This window comes from Peromyscus eremicus, chromosome 8a (assembly GCF_949786415.1).
Source record: "Peromyscus eremicus chromosome 8a, PerEre_H2_v1, whole genome shotgun sequence".
Lineage (NCBI taxonomy): Eukaryota > Metazoa > Chordata > Mammalia > Rodentia > Cricetidae > Peromyscus > Peromyscus eremicus.
Window position 1 is genome coordinate 83386135 of NC_081423.1, and position 15978 is coordinate 83402112.

Consider the following 15978-nt stretch of genomic DNA (forward strand, 5'->3'; position numbering starts at 1 on the left):
TCATCCCCCTCTTCAGACACCCTTCCTGTGAGCAGAGGAACCGGAGGGCCACTGCCCCGGGAGGACCTGGGAGGGGGAGGCGACATGATAGAGGAGATCGGATAGGCAGAGGAATCCGAGGGGATTTCTTAAAGGGGCTTAGAATTTGGGGATTTCTCCATTACCCTGGAGACAGGTTGTGCCTAGTCCAGAGAATTTCTGCTTTCTCACTCACTGTGCAGCCCAGAAATGAAGCAGGTAAATGCTCCCTGCTTGGAAGGGGAGATTGGAAAACCCGAGCGAGAGAGAGTCCTCCAGGGAGGACCTTGGGTTTGGATCCTCCTCCCCCCTCCCACACACTTTTGCAGAATTATTCTTTGTTCGTGTTTCATTTCGCGACCCCCAGAAACCGCTTTTCCAAATGCGTTTTGTGTTTGGTTTCAGTGGGGGTTAGAGAGAGTCTTAGAGAGGCCTGTAATCATGAAGGAACAGGAGGAGGGCGGCAACTCATTAGAGGCTGTCGTCTCTGGCCGCTCCAGGTCTATGCCGATCAGACATGATTTCATAGATTTTGAGGTTGTGGTGTCTGTCTTCGTTCAAGGTGGAGAGGACTGGTAATAGCTCCTGTGGGTGATTCAGATATGCAGTCTTAAGTCAACCCACATAATCTCTTGAGAAATCCTTGCTTTAGTAGAGTGTGTTGTCTTGCTGTCCTTGAGAACATCAAATGCAGAAAGGATTTGTTGTTCGGGTTTCTCAAAATGTCTTCCTGCCTTCCCGAAGAGCAAATCTTCTCTGAAATGTCAGTCTCACCTGTCAATCAACATGGAATATGCACGACCTTACGACATTAAGAGTAATGTAGTGTATGATCTGCTGACATTAGATATTGTAGACCGTGCTGTACCTGAGCTGAACGTGAGCTTATCGAGAATAAATAATTGCAATTTCAGTACCACTGATAGCGCCAGCTGCTGACCTGAACGGAAGTCTTCCATGGCTCACAGGGAGATGGGACAGATGGAAGAGGCAGTTGTGTTGAGGATGGGGATGAGACATAGAAAGATGCAGAGGTGGAAGGCTTTTCCTCCGGCTTGTTAAAAGTGCTTTGTCATTACCAACGTGTTCCTGTCATGCCTGAGTTGAAATTGAGCTGACTGCTGTAGGCTCCATTGTCTTTTAAAAATGATGTTTATGTATTGGGATTCCTTAGGAGAGGAACACTGTTTTCCCAGGAGTTTGGAAGCTTGATCTCTTTAACCATAGCTTTAGGATAGTACTGGGGATTTTGGATGTTGGAAGTGGGTCTTGTCAGTTGAGGAGGGAAATCGAGGCACATCTTTTATATAAGAGGGTAATTAAAGTCTCTTGTTGTTTCCTACTCACAAAACAAAACAAACCCAAAATGAAACAACAAAGAGGACCCTTTTTAGCAAGAAAATTCTGTCAAGTGCGAAAAATCAAATAGTAACAACAAAAAGCCCTGGGTTTGTTGGTATATTCCAGTAATCCCAGCACTAAGGAGGTGGAGGCAGGAGGATCAGGAGTTCAAGGCCAACCTCCACTATATGCTGAGTTTGAGACTAGCATAGGTTATATAAACAAAATAAAACTGAACTTCCAGGTACTGTGAATGTCACTGTATCATATTACAGGGCTCTTTGGAGTTCCCAGCTCCTGTCCTTAATCTGCATATATGCCTTTGTATTGTGTTGCCCTAAATACTGTCAGTCAGTCCTGATGTTAATTATAAAGGAAGTGACTCTTTGTCTAGGCTCTGTAGTCTGGGATTTAATAATGGCTTTTTACAGTTTCTCTTGTGCACCTTTCTGAGCCAGATAGCAAGACTTCTCACAGGGCACACAAGAAATAAAGAACCTCACCTGGGTTATTGTTTGTCTTGGTCCCAGAGGTTAATTCTCAAGTCATGTCATTTTCTCTCTTGCCTCAGATTGGAGTGAGCCACAGATACTTGCCCACTACTCTCTGCCAACATGGGGGAGCTTTTCCGGAGCGAGGAGATGACGCTGGCCCAGCTCTTTCTACAGTCAGAAGCTGCTTATTGTTGCGTCAGTGAATTGGGAGAACTTGGAAAGGTTCAGTTTCGTGATGTAAGTGGAAGCCAGACTGCTTTTGGATCACCATCGAACTGTTCTGTTTGTTATGTGTAACTGTCTTTTGTTTGCAAAGTAACATCATAGCACTGGCTTGGTGTTGGTAAACTTAAAGTTGTCTTTTGTCTTTCTGGAGGTAGAAATGGTTCCAGCCAACCCTTCTATGGTTTTCACTAATTCTTCCTTGGACAGACATCCTTAGCTGGGTAGGGTGGTTCATCCCTATAATGCTATCGCTGAGGCAATAAGGTGATGAGCCTGAGCTACAGAGTGAGACCTTGTATAGAAGAAGGAGGCAACAATAACAAAAAACTCAAAACAAAAGCAAACTGATCATGGTGGATTGGGCAAATGGCCTGAGACCCCTGCACTTTGGAGGTATAGGAGTATTATGAATTCAAGGTCATCCTTGGCTATATAATAAGTTTGAGGCCAGCCTGAGCTACATGAGACCTTGTCTGGGGGAAAAAAAAGAAAAAAGAAAACTATTTTAAATACTCTCAAGGTGGTTGTTAGGAATGTTGGCAGTGGATGCCACCTAATCTTTTACTTTTTACTTTATTTGGGTCTCCTGAACATCACAGCCTGATATTTAAGACAACAACAAAAATTGTAGTTTTTCCATGCAGTAAGATCTAAAAGAAAGTTTTTAACAAAATCTGAGGCAGCTATATACATACACAAAACTTATGTAGTATTTAAGTATATACTAGTAATTCACTATTTTGGACACTTGGAAAGGATCTCAAAACAAAAAAGACAGTCTAAGATTTTTTTTTTTTTTTTTTTTTTTTTTTTTTTGGTTTTTCAAGACAGGGTTTCTCTGTGTAGCTCTGCGCCTTTTCCTGGAATTCACTTGGTAGCCCAGGCTGGCCTCGAACTCACAGAGATCCGCCTGGCTCTGCCTCCCGAGTACTGGGATTAAAGGCGTGCGCCACCACTGCCCGGCTAGTCTAAGATTTTTTTTTTAAAAAAATATGCTCTGGGAGTTTATAATTTGAGCAAGAAGATACTGTGCATGCAAATGAAAAGTATGGGTGGTCAGGAGGGTCCCTGACTCAGCTCCTGCACTCTCAGAGTTCCAGGTACTCTTCGTAGCATTCATAATGGTCATGATTTCACATTTATCCATGGAAACAGCTGACTAAACTCCCTCTTCACAATAATCTAAGGCCCATGAAGACAAGGCCAGTCTCTGTTGTTACTCATGGTTGTATCTTTAGTGCCTGTGCAGGTTGGTTGGGATGAGTGGGTGAATTATACCAGAGTGATCAGAAATGAGTAGGATTGACTAATAAAGGTCCTGGAGTTGGCAAACTGTCAAGTTCTCCCCTGGCAGGTGGTTCTTCTGGCACTACTGTGTACACTGTGCTCTCTGTGTATTCAATAAATCTGCCTTAAAAAAAAAAAAAAGCCAGACATGATAACTCACATCTCAAACCCCCAAATAGTGCTTGGGAGGCCTAGACAAGAGGATAACAATGAATTTGAAGCCAACATTGAAGTCTACACAGTGAGTTCTAGACCAGCCAGAGCCACATGATTATTATAACTAAGAGGTTATTGTAGTAATAGCTTAGCTGATAAAGTGCTTGCCACATAGCAACCTTCACTGAGTCCGTAGCTCTAAAAAGGTTACTATGAGGCTGGAGAGATGGCTCAGCAGTTAAGAGCACTGGCTGTTCTTCCAGAGGTCCTGAGTTCAATTCCCAGCAACCACATGGTGGCTTACAACCATCTGTAATGAGATCTGATGCCCTCTTCTGGCCTGCAGGCATATATGCAGACAGAACACTGTATCCATAATAAATAAATAAATCTTTAAAAAAAAAAAAATTCCAACCAAGGGGCTGGAGAGAGGTTAAAAGTACTTGCTGGGGGACCTGAATTCAATTTCCAGAACCCACATCTGGCTCTCCAGCTCCTTTTATTACTTTTGAGAAAGGCACTACCATACCATTTATTTATTTACTCACTCATGTATGTGTTTATTTATGTATTTATTTATTCTTGGTGCTGGAAATTGGACCTAGATCCTCGAGAGTACTAGGCAATTGCTCTGCCTGTGAGCTACGTTTCTAGTCCTTTTTATTTTGAGATAGGGTCTTACTAAATTGTTCATGCTGGTCCTAAATTTGCAGTGCAGCCCTGGCTGTCTTTGAATTGAGAATCCTATTTCAGCCTCCTGAATAGCTGGGATTATAAGGCCTGTACCAAGTCCAGCTTTGTTAGTTTGTTTGTTTGAGACAGTCTCCTGTAGCCCAAGATGATCTCTAGCTTCTGATGGAGCTGAGGATAGCATTAAACTCTTAATCCTCCCAAGTGCTAGGATTACAATTAACTACCTGGATTGTATCTTAAGGTTTTTTTTGTTGTTGTTGTTGTTGTTGTTGGTTTTGTGGTGTTTTTCTTTTTGTTTCTTTCTTTTTTTTAAATTTTTTCGAGACAGGTTTCTCTGTGTAGTTTTGGTGCCTGTCTTGGATCTCGCTCTGTAGACCAGGCTGGCCTCGAACTCAAAGATCTGCCTGGCTCTGCCTCCCAAGTACTGGGATTAAAGGCATGCGCCACCACTGCCCAGCTTGTTTTAAGTTTTATTTATTAATTACTAATATTGGTGGTGGTGGTGGTGGGGTGTGTCACACGTGCAGAGGTCAGAGGACAGCTTTTTGGAGTTGATGCTGTCCCTCTAGGTTTATGTAGGTTCCCAGGGCTGTTGTCAGATCACCAGGCTTGCGCTGCCCCCAGGCAAGCACCTTTCCATGCTGAGCTGGCTTGCCTACCCTGCAGTAGTTGAAAACTTTATTCCTGGGCTGGAGAGATGATCCAGTGGTTAAGCACGTGCTGTTCTTCCAGAGGAGCCACGTTTGGTTCCCAGTTTCACATCACTCCAGTCTGAGTCATGTGGACTCAGAAAGTCTCATCTCCGTGGGTACCTACACACACACACACACACACACACACACACACACACACACACACAATGTATTCCCGGAGTCAGCAAGATGGCTCAGCAGGTAAAGGCACTTCTTGTCAAGACTGACACCATGAGTTTGATCCCTGGAACCCACACGTGGAAGGAGAAAATCAACTCCTGCAACTTCTCCTCTCACATCCACGTGGGCACTGTGGCAAACACACACCCACCTACGTGAATACACACTCATATGCACACCAAGTAAATAATGTAAAAAAATGTATCCCTAGTAGCTCAAACTTTTTATTCTCTGACCAAGTTGCCACTTCCTCCCTACCCCTGTCTGTCTATCTGAATATTTGTGAACTTTGACCTATCCTTTCTTCTACCCACCACACCTCCTTTCTGTCTCCCTCACTGGTAGCCATCTCAATACTTACATGAGCTCAGCTGTCTAAAATTCTACATGTAGGAGGCTGGAGAGATGGCTCCGAGGTTAAGAGCACTGGCTGCTCTTCCAGACGGCCCAGGTTTGACTCTCAGCACCCACATGGCAGCTTACAACCATCTCCAATTCAGGTTCCAGAGGATCTGACACCCTCTTGGCCTCTGAGGGCAACTTGTATGCACATGGTGCATAAACATACATATAGACACTATCTATACTCATAAAAATTTTAAAGAAAGCCTTTTAATGAATCGTAAAATGAAATTCTCCCTGTAGGTAAGAAGCAATGTGCCTGGTGTATTTCACTTAGTATAACATTCCATGTTATCTTCGTCCATACATCTCTTGGTAGGTTGATTCTACATAGTTGTTACTGGGAATAGCCCTGCATATTGATTTCAGTTCTTCTGTGTACCCAGAAGTGGGATTGCTGGATTGTATGGCAGTTCTACCCATTCCCTGCTGAGATTGCACCAAGGTGTCTGTCTGTGTATGCTAGGTAAAGTAGTTTACCAGTCAACTACATCCCCAGCTCTTGGTAGTTCTTTTTTAAGGATTTTTGGTTTTGTTTTTTTCCCAGGAATTACTCTGTTTTCCACATGACTGTACCAATCTATAATACACTAGAGTTCTCTTTTGTCGACATCCTCATGAATTCATACCTCTCATCTTTTCAGACAAGATCTTGCTATGTAGCCCAGGCTGGCCTAGGACTTGCTTTGCTCTCCAGGCTGGCTTTGAATTTCTTTCTTTTTTTTTTTTTTAATTTTTTTTAATTTTTATTTTGCAATACAATTCAGTTCTACATATCAGTCACGGATTCCCTTGTTCTCCCCCCTCCTGCCCCCCTCACCTTCCCCCCAGCCCACCCCCCATTCCCACCTCCTCCAGGGCAAAGCCTTCCCCATGGACTGAGATCAACCTGGTAGACTCAGTCCAGGTAGGTCCAGTCCCCTCCTCCCAGGCCGAGCCAAGTGATCCTGCATAGGCCCCAGGTTTCAAACAGCCGACTCATGCAATGAGCACAGGACCCGGTCCCACTGCCTGGATGCCTCCCAAACAGATCAAACCAATCAACTGAATTTCTAATCCCCCTGCTTCGATAGAGTTGGGATCACATCATGTACCATGAAGCCTGGCTCCCATCTTTCTCATGAAAGCCATTCTAACAGGTGTGAGGTGATACTCCCTATGGTGTGGCTTTAGTGAATGAATAAAATCAGACGGTCACCAGAAGGTGACAACCTGGGGCAGAAGAACGGGCATTTGCCTTCTGTCCCCTCTGCTTGGGAAGAGAGAGGAGACCAGACATAGCACCTATGACATGGCTACCTAAGTTCCAGGTGGCGGGGAGGAAGGTGCTCACCACTTGGGCTGATTTGTCTCCATCCCTGATATGTGTTGCAACAGCAAAGGCAGCTTTTAGCTTTAGCCTGTGTGGCTGGCACAAAGCCCTTTATATGGATGAGTTGACAGTTTTGATTAGAGTTGTATTATACACTGGCACAAAATGAAGTTTCCATTTATGGGATGTGTTGTTTATAAAACAGGATGTTGTCGATGGATTTTTCTTTTTGGTCTGCCAGCTCACAAAAAAATGACACAGAGACTTATTATTAATTATGAAAGCTCGGCTTTAGCTTAGGCTTGTTCCTAACTAGTTCTTATAAGCTAAATTAACCCATATCTTTTAATCTACCTTCTTTTACATGGCTCTGTTACCTTTTCTCTGTACTGCTGCTACTTCCTCCAAGTCTTGCTCTGCCTTTCTTCCTCCTAAAGCTCTGTGCCCCCAGAAGTCCTGCCTAACCTCTTCCTGCCTAGGTAATGGCCATTTAATCAGCTCTTTACTAAACCAATCACAATGACACATCTTCACACAGTGTAAAGGAATATTCTACAACATGATGTAGACATGTATTTGAAGTCTGCTATTATGTTCTTGTTTTTCAGTTAAATCCAGATGTGAATGTTTTCCAGAGGAAATTTGTGAATGAGGTTAGAAGATGTGAAGAAATGGATCGAAAGCTTCGTATGTACAATCTGGTCTTGGATAACATTCCTATAGTGAACTGCTTGTCTTACATGAGTCATTAGTCCTCTCAGTAGAGGATAAAACTGGACAGTAGAAGAAGGGAAGAGGGCCAGGGAGATGGCTCCACAGGTAGAAGCGCTTGCCATGCAAGCCTGAGGATCTGAGTTCAATCCCGGAACCTGTGAGAAAAAACAGATATGGCTGCCAGCAGGATTCCAGGTACCAGCCAGCCTGTTGTCCCTCTTCAGTGGATTCAACGAGGAACAATCAATAAATAAAAAGAACCAGACATGCTGGTGCACATCTGAAACCTGAGCATTCCTACAGTGAGGTGGGAGGGAGAGGCTTGCAGGCCAGCTAGCCCAGAGTACATGGGCAGCAGAAGCAATGAGCAAGCCCCTGCCTCAGCAGGGTGGAAGGCGAGAGCCAACTCCCAAAAGTTGTCCTTTGACCTCCACATGAGCGCCCACACTTACACATACCTGTACACACACACACACACACACACACACACACACACACACACGTGCACATACACAAAATAAACTTGTTAAGCCGGGAGGTGGTGGCACATGCCTTTAATCCCAGCACTTGGGAGGCAGAGCCAGGAGGATCTTTGTGAGTTCAAGGCCAGCCTGGTCTACAGAGAGAGATCCAGGAAAGGCACAAAGCTACACAGAAAAACCCTGTCTCCAAAAAAATAAATAAATAAAATAATAATAATAATAATAATAATAATAATAATAATAATAATAATCTTGTTAAAAGACTTGAAAAAGGAGAAGGGAAAATATCTGCAACCATGATATTGTAGCTGGAGTTTTCCTGCCTGGCCCACGGTCAGGGCAAATCTCTCTCACCTGCCAGTCCCACAGCCTCAGACCCAACCAAGTAAACACAGAGACTTATATTGCTTACAAACTGTATGGCCGTGGCAGGCTTCTTGCTAACTGTTCCTACAGCTTAAATTAATCCATTTCCATTAATCTATGCCTTGCCACATGGCTCGTGGCTTACCGGCATCTTCACATGCTGTTTGTCATCATGGCGGCTGGCAGTGTCTCTCTGACTCAGCCTTCCACTTCCCAGCTTTATTCTCCTCCTTGTCCCGCCTACACTTCCTGCCTAGCCAATGGCCAATCAGTGTTTTATTTATTGACTAATTAGCAACACATTTGCCAAACAGACCATCCCACAGCATGATATTAAGATGAACTTCTTGAATATAAATAGATTTTCTGAGGTTTGAGCTAGGTAGTGCTTAAGGGAAGTACTGTTCAAATGACAAGCTGAGAACAGTGTGGCTATTTTTTTCTCTTTTACTCTTTAACACTGTGTAGCTCCGGCTGACCTAGAACTCTGGGTACCTATCCCAGGAAGTGATCCTCCTGCCGTGGCTTCTGGAGTACTGTGGTTACCTGTGTATGCCACTATGATTAAATTCTTGTCAGATTTAAACAGCAGAACCATGTTATAGAACTCTAAAAGATAGGACTCAGAATACTATCAAATTTAGATATCATCTAAGTCACCTTTCCATTTGAGCAGTTTGTGAAAAAATGGAACATTTACTAAGACTTTACTGAAGGCTAGGGTACTAATGAGTGATTAAAAACTCCATTAACTCCCCACAACATGCCTTCAAGGTGTGGTGGCATATGTCTTTAATCCCAGCCACTCAGAGGCAGACAATTCCTGTGAGTTCCACACCAGTTTGGACTGCATAGACATTGCTTCAAAAAAAAAAAAAAAAGGACAGGCACTACCCTCATGTAAGGACTAAGAGGCCTGTGACTTCCTTGACATACCCAAGAGCATAAGCCATCATAATGGAGCCAGCATTTGAAACTAGGTCATTCTGTTTGCCTCTAAACCCATGATCTTGCCGCTCTACCAAGCCCATAGATAAAATGGACCATGTTCTTTAAAAAAAAAAAAAAAAAAAAAAAGTCAGTTGTCATGGAGACACTTTTCTCTTTTGGTGTTTTGGGTCCTTTTATGCTTATTTTTTGACTTTTGATTTTTAAAAAAATGACCCAATTGTTTCTAAATTAAATGAATCTTTTTTTTTTCCTTTTCTTTTCTTTTCTTTTTTCTTTTTTTCCAGAGCTGAGGACCAAATCCAGGGCCTTGTGCTTGCTAGGCAAGCGCTCTACCACTGAGCTAAATCCCCAACCCTAAATGAATCTTTTGACTTAGAATTATTTCAATAACGTTATGTGTCAAGTGCCCTGTTAATGCTGTATTCTTCTGGAGCTTTGACTGGCCAATAATACCTGCAGAGAGAGCTGTCATACCTGAAGGACGCTCATCACATAGGGTGGAGAAGTGAAGCGGCTGCAGCCAGTTTTAAACTCCGAGAAAGCTAGACCTGGCTGTGCATGCCCAGAATCTCAGGTAGAAATGGAGAGAATTGGTAGTTCATGTCATTCTCAAAACAACAGCAAGGGCCAGAAGAGAGAAAGGAAACAGCCATGGCTGGACCACTCTCCTTGGGATAGCTTCAGAGAGTGTAAAGTGTGAGAAAGAAAAGCGTGCAGAGAAAAAGGTACTGCTTTTGTTTGTCAGTTCTTTCAAGGCTGAAGCTCTTTTTAGCCAGGTGTTTTGTGTGTGTGTGTGTTCTGAAATAATGAGAATTCCAGGCATATACATTACATGTAAGTACTCTGACTATCATTTTAGGGTTTGTGGAGAAAGAGATAAGAAAAGCAAACATCCCAATTATGGACACTGGTGAAAACCCAGAGGTGCCCTTCCCCCGGGACATGATCGACTTAGAGGTAAACAATTCTCAAATACCTTTCTACATAAGTGCAGGTATGGCCTTCCCAAGCGGCTGGCATAGAGTTGCTCTTGTTAACCTTGTGAGCATTGCCTTTCATTGTAGATTTTTCTAGGTGTCAAACAGTATCTCCCACAGAGATAGCATATTATAGTATGCCATCAAATTAATGCTTATTGGTTTACCGGTCCCTTGTTAGCCAATGACCCTCACATACTAAATGAATAGCCAGTGAGCTTTTGATATTTCTGAGTGTCTGAACTTTCTCAAGAAACTCAGAGTGAGTGTATAGTGGAACCTGTAGACAAATAAAGGCTCGTTTGAGCGAAATGTTTTGCTTAAAGTTGCTCTCAGAATCACAGCTTTGGCTGGGTAGCTGTAACTTATACGTTACCATGGCAACAGGTCTGGGTAGTAAATTCAGTCCTTTAGAGAAGCACGGGGAGCTTCGTTTGAATTAACAGCTTTCTTTTTTACACCCTAGGCCAATTTCGAGAAGATTGAAAATGAGCTGAAGGAAATCAACACAAACCAGGAAGCTCTGAAGAGAAACTTCCTGGAATTGACTGAATTAAAATTCATACTTCGCAAAACTCAGCAGTTTTTTGATGAGGTCAGACTATTGTTTCTTCTAGTACTTGAGCAGCTGGTATACCTGCGCAAGTGGGCCATGTCTTTATTCTGATAGTTATTTTAATTTGCTAGTTTGGAAGCAATGCTGTCTTTGCACCATTTTAGTTAAAGAATGTCAGGTTGGGTTCCATTTTCCATGCAGTACACAGCCAGCCATGGTTTCATGTATTTTCACATCTTCTGCCAACTTTCATCTCAAGCAGGGTGGGGGGTCTGGGGAGGGGAATCTAAGGTTGATAGTTAGCTCAACTATTTCTTGTGACGCTTCTAGTTATATGTTATAAGGTAAGTATAAGATATGAAGTTGGAGGAACAAGTGCCTGGTTACAGTGAAGTTTCAATCTCCAGACCTTAAGTCATCAAGTTACTTTGTTCACCAACCCTTGGGAATTCTTCTCAGCACTTAGATCTCATGTCACTGGTTTTCCTGAGTTTTCATTGGTGTCCTATTGGTATTGGTATGATCCTAGTTTGAATTTTCCCATAGACAGTTTATTACTTATTTAGCCAAGTTTTCACTGGCTAAATATAAAGTACTGAATTGCCAAACGACAGTTTGCCAAGGAGAACCCCACCCCCTTGAAGTAGTTAGTTCAGAATTGTAGAATGCTTCCTTCTCCTAATTAACCTTGGGAAGGAACATTAGATCCAACCTGCATCTGGTTTTTCTGATGGCCTAAAATATTAATAGTGCTCTTTGTGATAGATGTCTTTCCCAACCAAACAGACACTTCAGACATCACCCTAGTTACTGTGTTCCACCTATAAAGTTAGTTTCCTTTGTTTAACAAAAAACCTTGACAGAGATTTTAGATATAGTTGGGTGGTGGTGCACACCTTTAATTTCAGCACTTAGGAGGCAGAGGCAGGCAGATCTCTATGAGTTCAAGGCCAGCCTGGTCTACAAAGCGAGTTCTAGGACAGCCAGGGCTACATAGTGAGACCCTGTCTCAAAACTGCATTGCTCAAGAGGAGACCAATCCTCCGTAGTTCTCAAGGTTTCCAACCAGCATCAACAACCTCGTGAGAAATGTAAATGATAAGCCCCCACTGCAGACCTACTGAGTTAGAAACTCTGGGGGCAAGGCCCAGCTAGCTGTTTAATGTGTTTTAACTCAGGCGTGCTTTTTTGAAAACCACTATCTAGAGAAAAATCTGCTGAGGAAGTGATACATTTCTCAGTAACTATGGATTTGATTCAGACAAATCATGTTAATTCAGAGTCTGGGGAGACAAGGAAATGAGAAAAGTTCATATGAATTTAACTACCTAGTCTTCCAAGAGTAGGATTCAGTTATAAAATAAGAGAAATTCCCTATGAATATCTGTTTGTTCCCCAAGTTGAGAAATTTGAGCATGATCAGTTTAGAAGATGTGAAACAATGAGATCAACTCTCTGTAAGTGTTTAGGATCCTAGCCACAGGCAAAGCCACATACGCCATATGATTCCACTGAATGTGAGATCCCAGGATGCTCACTGCCTGCATATCAATGTATTCTTACCTATTAATTCCTGGAGTGCATAATGAGCACTTATTCTTTGTGAGGTACAGGTTGTGAAAGATCCAGTCCCTTCATTCAAAGGCTATGTCATTTGGTTGATTTGGGAAAAACCCTGATCATAGAGCTCCATATGCTCACAGATTTGTACTTTCCTAAATGTGTCCAAGCTGCCCTGGTGTATCCTTCCTGGCTTCACAGTCAAAGCTCAGCTACTTTTAGATTCATTTGAAGCTTCTTTTACTATTTATACTGCCTTTATATGGGGGACAGGAGCTATAGCCCGGGCTGGCCTTGAATTTGAGATTTTCCTGATTGCAAACTCAAGGCCAACCTAAGCTATGTAGTAAAATCTCCTCCCCTCCCAATGCCCCCAAAAGAGTCCAGTAAAAATAAGATGATCCATTTAGTACCTAAGTGGGGTGTGATGGTGCATGCCTCTAACCCCAGCATTTGAGAGAGGACCAAGAATTCAAGGCAAGCCTCAGATTCATAGAGGGTTTGAGTCCAGACTGAACTATGTAAGACCCTCTCTCAAAAAAAAAAAAAAAAAAAAAGAAAGAAAGAAAGAAAAATAAAAACAGACAGAAAGGAAAGACCATAAATGGAATTTTATTTTTGTTTTATGGTTATTAAGTCTAAACATTAAGTGCCAATCTTGGAAAGAGACTCCCAGTCTTTATGACCTCCATGCCCTATCCATGGTGGGTCGTTCTCTCTTTCTTATGCAAAGCTGCCCCAGCCCCAATCTCCCAGATGCTTCGAGCATTAGGCCTTGGCTGTGAGGGCTTCTCCACTGCTCTTTTCATCAACCCCCTTCATTTCAAGCACAGCAGGGCACAGCAGTGTGCAAAGTCCTCGGGCACTTGCAGCCAGCACCTGGCCCGTTCTTGCCGCTGTCCATAGTCTCAGCCAGGTCCCTTTCCATAGACCTTGCTTGCCCTGCTGCCAAATGGCAATTGCAGATGATGTTGCCCCGACCAGGGACAAAGCCTCACTGAGTGATCACACTGTGCGTGCAGGGGCACATTTAAGCAACGCAGAAAGGTGAGCAACCTGGGACCTTAGATGCTGGAAATTCAGCTTGTAATGAGACTTTGCTTCGAGTTTGAAATTGTAGTGTTTGTGAATGGCACCAAACACTGCCAACTACAAACCTCTCCTCTTTTCTTATAATTTGCTGAATTTAATCAATAACTCATTGTAATCGGTCAAAAAAATGGCAAAATCAGAAAATGATCTTTTCTTATTGATGATAATAATTGGCAGGGTGTGTAGAAAGGGAAGAGTAAACATATATTAAATATTCTTATGATTTAAGATGATTGTCGATTCAATGTAGCCATTTCTTACCCAGAGCATTTAAAATGATTTATTAATGATTATCCTTTTCTAGTCTTCTTGCTTATGAAGAACTGTAAGAGCTGGAGAGGTTTCTCTGCATCTTTTACCATAAGCATCATAACATATGAGAACGTAAAGAAGACTGGGAAAGTAATGGTTAATGGCATGCAGATCCCCGCCTCCCTCCCCCTCTGCGTTTTTCAGCCATCTGCTTTCTTTCTTTTTCTTTTCCATCTGCCATCTCCTCTGGGTGAATACCTCAAGTAGTGCATGTCACTTCTTTCTTACTATAGCTAGAGAGTTAAGGCCTTTAGTGGCTGATGTAGCCTGACCGGACGTGCTGCTCATAGTGAAATGCTAGGGATGCTGACGTTCCATCAGCACCTTGCTCTTCAGAAGGTGTGGTTTTCAGTGTTCTCAGTGGGGAAAGGGGCAACTCGGAGGGAAGAATGGGTGATTTAGAGGACTTGGTAGTGTTATTGTTGCTAGAGAAGTGTGGTCCTGGGCTGGAGAGGTAGTTCAGTGATTAAGACCACTTCTAGAGGACCAGGGTTCAATTCCTAGCACCCACATGGTAGCTCATAACTGTCTGTAACTCCAGTTCCAGGGAATCTGGCACCCTAACACAGACATACATATAGGCAAATTAATGCATGTAAAATAAACAAATCTTAAGGAAACTCACACACACAGAGAATGGAGGTCTCCTGTGATCAGGTTTTGGTTTTAGGTTTTTTTTTTTTTTTATAAAGTCCCTTAGTTCTGGTCACTGTGGTTTCCATTTCATTTAGAATTTTTTTGACTTTCCTATCTAAGACTTGGTGTTCTTAAGTATGAAGTGGTGAAATTAGCATTTAGAATTTGATCTTTCTGTTTAACTTTAATTCTTTTTTTTTTTTTTTTTTTTTTTTTTTGTTTGTTTGTTTTTCGAGACAGGATTTCTCTGTGTAGCTTTGCGCCTTTCCTGGAACTCACTTGGTAGCCCAGGCTGGCCTCGAACTCACAGAGATCCGCCTGCCTCTGCCTCCCGAGTGCTGGGATTAAAGGTGTGCGCCACCACCGCCCGGCTAACTTTAATTCTTTAAATTGTTTTTTGTTTTTTTAAATCTCAGCCCCAGATTATCATTTTTGGACAGTGTGATCTAAGTCCAGTCTGCTGTTCTTGTTGGCTGTCCCCTTTGAGAGCACACAAGCCCTCACTGACTCAAGTGTTCATGGCTTAAGTAAGAGCCAGGTTCTGAGACCACATAAGGCAGCAGGAGAGTCTTGTGGGGAACAATCAATTTTATTCATTTTGCCCATGGGCACCCCAAGAACCACTGGAATGTTGTAATTTGAATATTCAGATTGCTTTCAGCTGGCTGAAAGAATCCTTTTCTACCCATGTGACAGCAAGTAGTAACCAATGTCCCCATTATCCCATCTTAAACATTTCGAATCACATGACAATATTCCTATGCCCTGTGTGCTTAAAACAAAACAATACAAAACAAAACAACAACAACAAAAAAAAACCCAGCCCTGACCCTAACTTCCCAAAACAATTACTTCACTTTTTTGTCCTTTAGCATTATCTGTTTTATCCTGTTTCCCCTTTGTTTGTTATATGTATGGTCCATGATTTTACCATATAAGGTAAACATGCCTTTGTTCCCCCTCATAATTTAATTGACAGGATTAAGGTGAAACTGGAATTTGGAATCAAAATGAAAGGGAATTTCTCCTGGTGTTTTGTTTTGTTTTTGAACGGGAGGATTGTTCTGGCTTCTTCTAGTCTTTGGTCAGACACGAGTGTGTGGATATTACAGCTGGGTAGATTAGGCAGCAGAGAGGCTGATCATGTTTTAGGGCAGCTTCTCCATTCTGATGAGACCGAGTATTAAAGGGAGAGAGGTGAGGAACTAGCAGACCACTGTGGGAAACCCTTCACCTTCATTTCATTGTATAAACTGTCCTAGTGGAAGTCATTTTAAATCTAACCAACTAAGCAAGGCCAGGAGCTCTAGCTTGTGGAGCTGTGGCCTGTTATTTACTTAAGTCTCGCTCTCTGCTATAAAGTCTACACAAACTTTCCAGTATTCCTAGATTCTTAGTCAGAAAATACAACATTTCGATGTTTTCACTTTTTCTTACCTTTATGAATGCAGCAGAGACCCAGGTCTGCCCAGCTCCTGCACTTCTTCCTTTTTGTTTTTGTGTTTTGTTTTGTTTTTTTGTTTTGAGACAGG

At 42.5% G+C, this 15978-nt stretch overlaps 1 protein-coding gene across 5 annotated transcripts in view; it reads left to right on the forward strand.

Annotated features, from left to right (window-relative positions):
* The first annotated feature begins 1929 nt into the window (after positions 1-1929).
* Positions 1930-15978, forward strand: part of Atp6v0a1 (ATPase H+ transporting V0 subunit a1) — a 53148-nt gene continuing 39099 nt past the window's right edge. For all 5 annotated transcript variants that reach the window (XM_059271809.1, XM_059271807.1, XM_059271810.1 and 2 more), the window contains exons 1-4: positions 1930-2090; positions 7409-7487; positions 10173-10270; positions 10757-10885. In XM_059271809.1, coding sequence (XP_059127792.1) covers positions 1974-2090; positions 7409-7487; positions 10173-10270; positions 10757-10885 — 423 coding nt within the window. In that variant the 5' untranslated portion in view covers positions 1930-1973. The remainder of the gene's footprint in view (positions 2091-7408; positions 7488-10172; positions 10271-10756; positions 10886-15978) is intronic.